This window comes from Stegodyphus dumicola, chromosome 10 (genome assembly GCF_044657685.1).
Source record: "Stegodyphus dumicola isolate Sdum_Otavi_A_Nest chromosome 10, ASM4465768v1".
Classification (NCBI taxonomy): Eukaryota; Metazoa; Arthropoda; class Arachnida; order Araneae; family Eresidae; genus Stegodyphus; species Stegodyphus dumicola.
Genome location: NC_140777.1, coordinates 133,881,549 through 133,894,100, shown reverse-complemented (window position 1 = coordinate 133,894,100; position 12,552 = coordinate 133,881,549). Strand labels below are relative to the sequence as shown.

The 12,552-nt window shown below is 34.7% G+C and overlaps 1 protein-coding gene across 2 annotated transcripts in view; it reads left to right on the top strand.

The window, feature by feature from the left end:
- Positions 1-12,552, top strand: part of LOC118179400 (laminin subunit alpha lam-3-like) — a 258,439-nt gene that overhangs the window by 55,581 nt on the left and 190,306 nt on the right. For both annotated transcript variants that reach the window (XM_085825564.1, XM_085825563.1), the window contains exon 2: positions 1,496-1,628. In XM_085825564.1, coding sequence (XP_085681690.1) covers positions 1,496-1,628 — 133 coding nt within the window. The remainder of the gene's footprint in view (positions 1-1,495; positions 1,629-12,552) is intronic.

Genomic DNA, 12,552 nt, shown 5'->3' with positions numbered 1-12,552 from the left:
ACATTCAGGTTGGTATCACACCGCTGTCCGGGGCGTCTCCAGACTCGCCTTCGCTGGTCATCGGGGGTCAGTTCAAAATCTCATCACTGAAGACTATCACTGAAGACTATTCTACTCCAGTCAGTGACATTCTAGTGCGAATGAGCCCGATACCACAGCAAACGGGCTTAACGTTGTACAGAGGTCAATGGTAGTCGGCGCAAGGGGCGCCGTGACCTCAGCCCCCTTTCTGTGAGCCGTCTATGAATGGTCCTTGCAGTCACTGAAGCACTAGTTGCACGTACAATCGATGATAATGATGCATCTGGGGCTGTGAGTGCTACTCTGACGATTGCTCGGTCTTCACGTTCTGTCATTTCTCTAGGCCTACCGCTTCCTTCTTGACTCTGTCTGTGGCCATGGTTCACTCATTCCTGCCAACATCGTCTAATAGTGTCATCGTTCCTGCTCAAATTTCGAACTATTCGCCGATAAGACCAACCGGCTTCTTTGAGCCCAACTACACGACCTCTCACTCAAATTCTGACATCTGCGCATATCGTTCGCAGTTGCGCAGATCAGATGCACTGTAGCGACAACTGTTCATTCATTGGCAGCCAAAATGTAAAATTTTGCATTTTCCGTCGAAACCTGTATGCATATCAATTTGTGTCCAATTTGCTTTACATCCTCTCGGTGCAACGTGGTGCGTCGTTTTTTTTTTTTTTTTTTTTTTTTTTTTTTTTTGTCTAAGAGTGTACATATAAATATCATCCACCCTCTTACCCGGTTCGATGAGCTCTCTTTTTTTTATTCTTATATGTTGGCAAATTGCGCACTTTTTTTTAAAGCGATTGAATTATGTTGTTCGTATGTTCCGGTTAAGGTTTTTATCTTTTAATTAATCCGTATAGTCGTAGAATTATCAACAATTTAAAAGTTTATATGGTACTAAGCCGAACGTCGTCGCCATTTCTTTACATTTCAAACTCTTAGTAAAATAGTGAATTAAGTCAGTTGGTGCACCAACATCAGTACGTTTTTGTCCGGGAACAAAAAATTAACTTTCAGTTTTGTGCACCGGGAATTTTGTCTTCCTGCCTGTTGACCGAATTGCTTGTTTTCCCGCACAAACGCTAACTGTAATTATGTAAAAATTGTTTTTTTTTTAACTGTTTTTAACTGTAATTGATGACTTCAGTTTTTCTATATTTTACAATTTTTAATGAAGATGTTTTGAGTTTTTATGTATTTTCCCCTTCCCACGAAGGGAGACCTGAATTGAATGAATGAGAAATATATCTCTAATGAAATTCGGAAACATTAGTTTACAGTAAACAAAATACCAGGAATTAAACAAATACCAAGAATTAACAAAATACCAGGAATCTTAAAACATAAGTTATGATACTACATTTGTGTCATCATTTGTATATTTTGAAAATTATAAATAATTTATGACACTTTTCATATTTTGTTAAATTTTCTGTAAATTCCTATTGTTTCTTTCCTGCAGATGAAGATATTTTGCGAGGATTGTTTCCCAATGTCTTTAATCTCGCAGCAACCTCTGTTATCACAGTTAATGCCACCTGCGGAGAAGCTGGTCCGGAAGTGTATTGTAAACTTGTGGAACACGTTTACTTAAGGTTAGTTTTATTTTATTGTATGGAAATACAGAATCCATTACTTTCTAATTTTTCTAATAAAAAAAATTTTTTGCATGTGATAAAAACATTTATCATCAAAAGTATTTAAAAAAAAAAAAAAAAAAAAAAAAAAAAAATTAAAATAATTTATTAAGATTCGTTTCTAAGGGCTTTCAATTGTTTTATCTACACAGTCGTGCATTTCTGTTTCAGTATGTTCGAAACCAAAAATTTTCTGCAAAGAAAAATTTTCAAAAAGAGAAAGAAAATTTCATGGTCTCATTTTATTCGACCTCAAGCTGACATTCTTATTTGAAATAATGTTACGGTAAGGACCATGGGTGAAATTCCTTGACTGCTAAAGCCCGAAAATGTTAAAATCTCGGCCTCAAGCAGAGTAAAAGTAGCGGAAGCGTTTACTTATATGTATTTATGAAATATATTAATAATTTATGCCCTAATGAATAATATATTAGCTACACATACATAACTGATACTAAGTAATAACTAAACACCTATCTGTGGTACTAACTGATAAAATATAAATGATATATTAACTAAGTGACATATTTATCCGTAAGAATTTGTATTCTGAATAATTTGCAACTGTGCAATATCCCTTTTTGTGGCAGCTGACCAGACCGGAGAGACATATGAAAAGATGTGCCTTATCATATCCGTGTATATATGCCCTTTCTTATTTATGTCGAGCTTCGAACATTTACATAGTAGGAAATTTAACCTGCTACTAACGGCCTTCCTCTTGACAATCTTGATGCGACTGGTCCAAGTCAGAGATTTATTAAAGACTACTCCAAGATAAGTAGTTTTTTGCACGATTGGGATCTCCTTGTTAAAAAGGTGTAATCACTCAAAAAATAAGGTATTAGGATGCCTACGTCGAATGACCAGTAATTGAGATTTATGCGCATTTATTGTTATTCTCCAATTTTGGCACCATTCTTTCCAAATTCGGCATGATATTTTGTAGTTTATGAATCGCATAATTTAGGTTTCTTGATTTTACAGCAATAACCGTATCATCGGCATAACAACCAAAAACGTGGTTGTGGTCTATATGCAACTTAGGTAGGTCAGAAACATAGAAAGGATAAATTATGGGACTTAAAATCGACCCCTGAAGCTGCGTTCAGACGGAGGCGTAAAGGGCATTAAGTGGTTAAAGCCGAGCTCCGTTGCCAAGGCAACCAGTCTGTGCTCCGTCACAAAAATCTCGTTTAGGGCTCGTGGCATAGGAATAAGCCGAGTTTGGGATAAGCGTCGACCAATCAGAGCGAAGCTAAAACGAAGCGGCGTTCTGCAGAAGATTTCGCTGTTATAAAACAAGCAGAGCGAAGCTAAAACGAAGCGGCGTTCTGCAGAAGATTTCGCTGTTATAAAACAAGCAGAGCGAACGCGGGAAATCAATCGAGAAGGAGAACAGCGCGGGAAAGTTGTAGACACATCCAGGCATTCACAAATTTAGCTTGTCTCATTGGCCACGGCTTATACCCCTTCTCGCAGGTGTGAACGGAACTCCCGTATTTTATACCCTTATGACTATGCCTCTATGCCCTTTACGCCGTCGTCTGAACGCAGCCTGAGGGACGCCGGCCCTGATAGGCTTCTTGTCTGAAGAGTCTTTTCCAATACTAACATAGAAAGTCCTATTTTCAATAAAAGATCTGAAGAGAAGAATCATTTCTGCAATAAAACTGATTTGAATAAGCTTATAAATTAGCCCTTCATGCCAGACGCGGTCGAAGGCTTTCGCCACATCTAGCATGAGTAAAGCGACACATAATTTATTATGGAGAGCGCTCTCGATAAACTCCATTAATCTCACGAGTTGCTTCGTGGTAGAAAGAGAGCGTCTAAAACCAAATTGTTCCTCAGGGAGTAAACTGAAATAAAGCTACAGTCCTGTGGGTATTACTTTTTCAAAAATTTTTCAAAGGCCTGCAAACAGGCTGATGGGCCTGTAACCTTCTGGAGCAATTAAATCTTTTCCCTGCTTTGGCAGCAGGATAACTTTGGCATTTTCCCATGTACTCGGAAAGTATGACTTTTCCAGGCAGGCATTTAAAATTCTCGTAAACTTTGTAATTACATTCAAAAAAAGATTTTTTGTGACAAGGTTAGAAATGGTATCGTGCCCTGGCGCTTTCCTGTTTTTCAATGTTTAATAAAGTTTCTAACTTCACTAAAAGTAACGAAATCAGTCTTATTCTTTACAGTAGGTGCTACAAGTATTTTTTAATAAAATTGTCCACGTACTGGACGAAATCAGAATTGCATGGGTTCTCATTAGCTGAGAATTGCCGTTCTAAATAACCAGCCAAGACAGATGTTTTATCCTTATTATTGAGTGCCGGTTTTCCGTCAGAATAAATAGGTTTGCTGATAGTGAGCTTTCTTTTCAAATTACGAGCGAACGACTAAAAGTCATCTTTATATTCATTAAAATTTAAAATTTTGTCTTCCCATTTTTCACTTCTGTAAATTCTAATGTCTTTCTTAATAGCTCTAGTTAAAGCCTTTAATCTATTTTTTAAGCTGGGGTCCCATGTGCGGCTCCAATGCTTCCGTAACCTATTACGTGTATTAATTTTCTCCCTGTTATGAGAAGGAAGCCTGTCAGCGTATTGATCCATAGGTTTAGTTGCATTAGCAAGTGCAGAGCTAATTTTTCTCAGCTAGCAGTCCGACGGCATCATCTATGTCACTGGTAGTTTTAAGGCTGAGAAACTAATGACTCCGGTCTTATATAGTTTTCCCCGGCCGTGGAGAAGTTTCTAGTACCTTTCAGCTCTCGAAATTACTGGAAGACATGTGAGAGCTGAATACGGTTACAGTTACATATGGGATCAATTACAGTTATTGAATTACAATACCCATTACTGTTATACAGGGACCGGACCAAAATGCCACTAAATGGTCGCCAAGTTTGGCGACTTTTGGGGATTTCTCGCAAAGTTTGACGACGAAAATTAGTGCCAAAACCATCGCCAGCTTGACGATACCTCACCAATTTAGTGAGCTAACCATGTACTGAATGTTAAATAGACTTTCCTCTGTAATTTTATTTTTCTGGTCGAGCAGCTTCTCGTTCAAGCATTTCATGTTACATTATACAAAAAAATACTACAATTCCATATATAATTTTGCTAAAATTGTATACATATGTACAAAATTCGCAACAATAATACACATTACTTGAATGCAGTATTTGAATCAAGCGAAAGACAGGTGTACTTAACGGAGTTTGGCATAATGACTAGAGAGAAAAGAGTATTGGAGAAAAAAGAGTTCAGAACCATTCGTCTAGACTTCAAGGTGGTAACGAAATGATCTACACCGAAAGTTTTCAAAGTTTACTCGACTATAAAATATTTTAACAGTGTTTGAAAGTATAATTTAAAGTAATTGCATGTGCAATCAAATATTGCGTTGGTAATATGCATCAGAAATCAGTTCATTCTTTTTAACATTTAAAAAACATCCGAAGCGTCCTGCTACAGACTTGGGCTCAGGTTCAAATACAGAGAAGGCATGATGGTTTGAAAATGAATAATGCTTTTGCGTCGTGAAAGCACAGAAAATACTATCGAGTCTAAATGCTTCTCGAGAAGTTCGTAGTAAAGAAAAAGAGATACCATTTTAGGTGGGACGGAGCATTTTCTTTCTCGAAGGTATAATTCGATATCCTCCTGTGGTGTATTCTGAATAATATTACCGGTGATAAAACGGATAAATCACCGACGAATTCGGCTTTTAGATTAAGTGTTCGATCATCTGGAAAATAGTAACAATTTTTAAGAAAAAACCAGTAAACAGTGGTTAGCAGTGTTTATTGTGAATTTCAAAAGTGTTAGAATTGATATGAAACAGAGATAGTTGTTTGATGTTGTAGAAAACCGAAAACATTTTGAGAATTTATTAATTTGCTTATGTGTTGTTTTTCAACTTTATTTCATGTATTTAAATATTATGTAGTTATTCATTTTTTGTTGGTTAACTCATTGTAATAACATTAGTTTAAAAAAAATCTGATGTGTACACCACATGACTTCCTTGTACGGAATGTTAAATTACACGCATTTTTTTGCTGCATGTCATTTCTTTCCTTGAATTTCATTAGAGATATATTTTTCATTGAATTAATTCAGATCTCACTTCGTGGAAAAGCAAAAAAACATAAAACCTCAAAATATCTTTATTAAAAACTGTAAAATATAAAACACCAAATGCAATTAAAACAATTAAAAAACAATTTTTACAATTAGTCTCTACGGAAGAACCAGGGATTCGGCCAGCGGGCAAGAAGGCAGATTTTTCGTTGCACAAAATAAAGAGTTTACTTTTGGTTCCAATCGGCCAAAATGACACTGAAGGTGTAGAAACTGACTTGATTCACTACTTTGCTAAGTTTCAAATGTAAACGAATATGGCTACTTACGTACGTACAGAAGTCACGAAAATATCTTTTCTGAATCCATTTTAAATCCTTTTGCAACCCATTTTGGGAAAAAGAGCCCTTTATTCTGTCCTTACGTGAAATGAGGTGAGGATGAGTCTTCAGTCTAACGACTTTTACTCAGAAGTTATTAACCTACGGGGTACGTTGTAGTGAAAAAATAAAACTCCACTTTATAATAAAAAGTGAAAAATTCTTGTGTTTTAGTTGCTTGGTGTTCTTCCTTGGGGAAGATAGATGTGGCGCCATCTTCTGATCGTGGCAGGAACTATTGAAGAAGTAGTCAGCTATTGAGTAGTCGCCATCTGTTGGTAGGTAGGATAAGCGTAATTTTGAAGAATCTGAGCAATTGAAGTAGGGCATAATCTAGATGAAGGTAAAAACAAAGTCAAATAGAGCAATCTTAGCGTTTAAAGAAGTCCGAAATAAACTGCAGTCTTTAAAATAAAAGGTAAAAAATTGTTGCTGCCCGACCAATCGTAAAGTGCATAGAAGTCACGTGCCTCGTATTCAAAGTTCGTCTCAAATGCTACTATCTAATAATAAATGAATATCGGAACATTTGAAGAGATTAAGAGATTAAACTTAATTTTCTTCAGCAAATTTCAACATTATTTCTGCTGTTCGAAATGCTAATAACATTTTTTGAGTGGTATTTCGAGAACTGCGGATTTTCTGTGTTATTTCTGTGAGAGTATTGATGAGTCATAAAACTTTGGGGTCTTGAAAGATTTTTTTAAATTGATCTTCAGGTTTAAGATTATTTTGCAGAGCAACACTGTAGGAAAATCTTCTGCCATGGGTGATGGAGGAATAATTTTTACATCTTCTGTTTTTTCAGATCTTTTCTTGCAAATCTTACACCTACGATAAGAACTTACGTGTTCTTCCGAACAAAATAGACACTTAGGTTTCTGATTTTCTTTGAGGGTACATGTGTTACTTCTGTGGTAATCTGTGCATTTAACACATTTTACTTGGTTAAAACAGTTAGCCTGAAAATGTCCAAACCCTTGACAGTTGAAGCACTGTATGGGGCGCTTTCTGGGTGTGTATTTTTCGATGATGATATTAAAATCGAATATATTATTGAGTTTATGAATATTTTCGCCTACTGGGTTGCTGTGGAGTTCCAGAAAAGATTTTTTGGTTGTCAATTTTCTTAGAGAATTGGCGCACTTAATGATGGCAAAGCCTTTATTGGAAAGATTGTCTTGAATTTCAGATTCATTAATGGTGTTAAAAAGTTGAATATTTTTGCTGCTCGTGGACCAAGAAATAGGTTAATAAATAAATTAATTAAATTGAAATTTAAAAACTTGCAAGACGATTAAGCATAGCTTACAGTGTTATCAAATATATAAATAAATTAAAGAAAGTTGCAGGAAAAATAAGCATAGCTTACAGTGTTATAAAAAAATTATGAAAGGTTTCAGGTTTTAATGATCGCCTAAAACAGCTCTTTTAAAGTATAATTATGGCTTATCAGCAGAGATTATCGATAGAGATAGTCCAAGTGGGATAGTGAAACATTGTAGAGGATATTAGACGAATATGCATTTGGACTACCATAGCAACGTTATATATCATCTGTACATTTTAAAAGGGAAAAAAATATGCGATGTAATTCTGTAAAACATTTAATGCTTTTATTTAGTTATGTCATGAATTAATTACTTTTTTATTTACATTAATCTAATTCAAAAGTAAATAAAATATGTTCTTAAGAATTTCATCTATACTTTTTAAATAGTTTAATTTGTTCATTAATAACAGATATACCTATAAACTATACCTCACAACCACGTTAACGAATGTAGCGGAGAAAAAGGTCGATCCTCTAATTTGCTAAATTCCCTGTGCGCCGTCATGACAGCACGCATTGCGATTGTAAAGAGGGGAGGACTGCTACGACCTTGAAGCGCTATTTAAAAATAATCGACTGTAGTAAAAGTCTTTATAGTCTGTTAAAAAAATAGCACATTGAGGTCTTTTCAACCTCCCTTTTTTCGCTTGACGTCGTCAAAGCACAGCATTTATTTTCTCCCCTCATTTGAAACTAAAGTCCTTCCTTCCTGCCCTTTTCACGAAGCAAAACACGCTAACTGGAAACTACATACAAAAACGTACAGTTAGGGAACTCGACCATCTGACGCAGCTATCATTGCCATGGTTACGAGATAAGACAGGCGGAGGAAAATTTCCTTGAAGGCGGAGGAAAATTTTCCTTGAAGTACTTCTGGGAGGTTGTAAGAGCAAGAATGAAAATTTGTGGAAATATCTAAAATAAAATGAAATATAGATTGGAGTGTATGACTGAGTGGGAATGTGACCCCCAACTAAAACTGAGAGAAAAATGGACTATTATTGTAAGAACATGCGAGACAATAATGAAATTTGTTTATGTCAAAAGAGTGGTAATAGCCGGGTATGCATATTTTTCTATCGGAAAGGATGTGCTCTTTTGAATAGCAATCAACCAGTTTTTATGATGTTTGGCAAAGATAAAATTTGATTGCATTGTTCCTGATACAGTTATTTATGTACTGGATTTTCAAATGTTATTTTTAAGTGTTTATGTATGACAGAGTTCTTGATATACCAGGAGCCGATTGTAGTCTATCACGAAAACTATTCTTTACGCGTATGTACTGGAGGAGGTAGCCATAGTAACTGAACGTATACATTTCAAGAAGGAATGAATCAGATGAAAGATTTATTGCTATTTTCAATTTTGGCTAATGCTGGCTGCGGGAAAGACAAAACAATGGTATAGCGACTGTTTTAATTAAAGCAGAAATCGAAAAGCGTATATCGCCATTTCGTCATTAAGTACACCAGGACGGCAAACTTAAATGCATTTTTCCAAAACACCGTATGAAAAAGGGGTTAGGGCTGGTTTCTGCGGCAACAAATAGCTGTGGACATTCTCTCAGAAGGCTTTTGTGGTAGACAGACAGTGTATTCTTGTATCAGTGTGCCAAGACAAGTTATTTATGTATCACTTCTTTCTCTCACGAGATAAGCGTAATAATTATTCCATGTAAAAACAGTAAAATGTAGATTTAGGAAAGTAGAGGAAAGATAGCAAAGGAAAGGTATATTTCCCCCTACCATTTTTTCATGTTTGGGATCGTAAAGTATCGCAGTGGCTAATCATACCGACGGTGCGAATAGCTAAAACCACCTACGTTCGCGCACGCGCACAATCAGCCCAGGTACCATAATTTTACGCCGATTTCCGTAAGGCGAGCGGTAGCGAGAGCGAAGGTTGTTAACTCTAACTCTACAATAGAAAGGGTTGTTAATAGTTCACCAGCAAGAGAATAATTTGAAAGTAATAATTATCAGTTACAAAGACAAGTTCAATCTATATACATGATAATGTTCAGGAAATGATTAGATAAAATAGGGATTTAATGATGGTTCTAATTGCAAGCGAGGACGTGTAATTAGTTAAAAAAATCTTTAATGTATAGACAAAAAGGCTACAGAAATTACTTAAATTCTTTTATTTAACAGAGGAACTTTTATGCAAACTTAGATCCTAGTCTTATAGCATACAACTGTCAGAATTTATTATTCAATAAGAAAACGTATTGAAAATTATAATATTCTTATATATTCATTACTTTTTCAGTATCCACACATGTTTATAGGTTCAAATGCCATATTTCGAAATCAAAGTTATTTAGGAAATAAAACCTTATAAAATCTGATAAATCATTTGTGTGTGCAAATTTTGAAATCTAAATCTCTTACATTAAATTATATCTGTCTTTTAAATTACATCCCATTATTTATTTCAATTTAATTTATTAATGTGTTTGCACTAAAATTTCAAAGTTCTTTGAAGTACTTTTTGTGCCCTGAAAATGCCAAGTATTTCCATAAATAAACAGGCATACAGAATTGTTAATAACCAGTATTATATTATTAATTGTTTATTTAATAGTTGAGTTAATCGCTTTTAACTTATTTCATGTCTAAATTTTCTACACAAGAATCCTCTGTCTAATTTTTATTAACTTTTCTCGGACGAAAATTTTCAGAGAGGAATGAATTAAAGTCTTGATTGCGCAAAACACATCTTTGAAGCTAAATGCGTTCTAAGCAGTACAAAAAATGTAAGCAAAATTTTGTCCTCCCCCCAAATCAGTCATTTAAACTATTCCAACCGTTCAGGAAAACGATAAACATTACGAACATAAAAATCTGCCTTTTTTTATATATACTTTAATAAAAGGAAATGTGTTCCTTCTTTTTTATAAGAAAAGGAACCCATGTTCCTTTCTAAACTTTTGAAAGTCGCCAATGCTTAAAACATATATATATATATATATATATATATATATATATATATATATATATATATATAAAAGATTCACTACAACACTTAGGCAGTTACGCGTACGTAGAATCCGTTTTTTTTTTCGATTGGGTTTAAATGACGGAGGCCGCCCAACCGGTATAGTGGTTAGCGTTGCTGACTGCCGTGCTGAAGGGTCCGGGTTCGAATCTCGGAGACGGCATGGATGTTTGTAAATGCTTAATAAAAAGTTGTAAAAACGTTTGTTGTTAATTTCAATATTAATCCTCACGGATTAGAGCAAATTGCGTTCGCCAAAGTCCTCATCTTCTTGCTTAAAAAGCAAGATAGATACAGATACAAATGACGGATCTGACACCTCAGTGCGCATGCTTGAGGTGTCAGATCCGTCATTTGTCATCCGTTGTTGTAATGTTGGTGGGAATAGCATCGGCTCGTAAAGTAAAATAATTTTCTGTAAGCAAGGTATAAAACAACTCAACTTCTACAAAAGATACAAAAATTCGCGCCAGTTCACAAAAACGTAAATAAAAGTCAATTTTTTTTTTACCTGTGATACCTTATAACTGATCTTAAATTCGTTATCTGTTGAAATAGGGAAATTGGAAGCACTTCGGCAGAGAACCCGGTAAATGTAAACATCGCCAACTTTAGCGATAATAGTTCAAACCTGGTAACCCAGCCGATTTATCGTTTTCGCTTGTTCGAAGTTTGCAACCATTTCTCTTGCGTTCATTTTGTTGAAATATCACTGTTGTTGTTCGCATTTGCAGATTTACATTATTCTTCTCTTTTTTATTATTATTTTTTCTGAAATTTTAACAACGAATAGATAGAAATATTTTCGTAGATAGAGACCAGTTCTCGGAAAGGAAGAAAATACGGCGGGAGGGGTGAATGCTAATTTGTAACACGGCTGTTCACGTTGTGTGTTCTTATTATTAACAGCTTTAAGAACCATGAGGTTTCCAACCTCTAAAATAATTTGTTTCCGTAGGCCGCAAAAATATGCATGTGCATTTTAAATAATTAAGTAATGCTTTATTTTTATTATTGGTTATTGTCATCTAAAATTATGAGAATAAATCAATTTTTATGGCGTAAAATTTTAACAAGATAATATATTGTTAATGCTTTTCTAACAATAACCTTTCAGAGGGTGGTAGGTGTGACATAAATAGATGATTAAATTGAAATAAAAAAATATTATTGATTATCTAAGATGACAATAGTTTGATGCATCACCATGGTCATCAAAATTAGCAAACCACTGCTGATGTAAGGAATATATTGTTTTCTGTGTTAATTGGAATTTAAGACAAATTTTTTTCGTTTCTCACGTTTAACCGGTTAATTTCAATGCATTAATACTAATTTATAATTTTAAATGAATTTTTATTTCCGTTATAAATGCTTATATATTGTCTTATGCTTAATATATTCTTTTCTGTGCTAACTTGAATTTAATTCAAATTTATTTTCGTATATCACGTTTAACCGGTTAGTTTTACATCTACATGCTTATTATCTGTGAATTTTTACTACCATATGCTTGTTTTGTCTGCTAACTTGAATTTACATGCACTAAAAATCACGTTTACAAAATATCACATTTACGGCTCGGCTCATCGTCGAAGAACCGCGAGCTTGGCGAGTAAAAATGCAACTGCGCCAACGTATTCTTTACCGAAGCGCCAACGGGTTCTTTGCGGATGAAAACTCGGGAAATTTATTCAAAATATATGTGAATCTTTCAGCCTGAAAAATGACTGTAAAATTGAAAACAATCGGGATCAAAACGTTTCAGTACATTAAAGCTGTTCCCATTAAACTTTTCGCGATTCTTTGTGCTGTTGTGACATCAGAATAAAGTTTTTCTAATTTTATATTACGCAGTCCTAAATCATTTCATCGTTTTGCAACCATAGGAGTGGAGTGGGAATGTGTGTGTGTATATATTCCCACTCTGCTAACTGCATTTTACCATTTACAAAACACAAATTTGGATATTACAAAAAATTGTATTATTCAGCTTTATAAGAATGTAAAATAAATGATGATGAGAGGTTTCAAAATGATGATTTAAAACTTTGTGTTTAATCCCAGAGGGCGAGGGT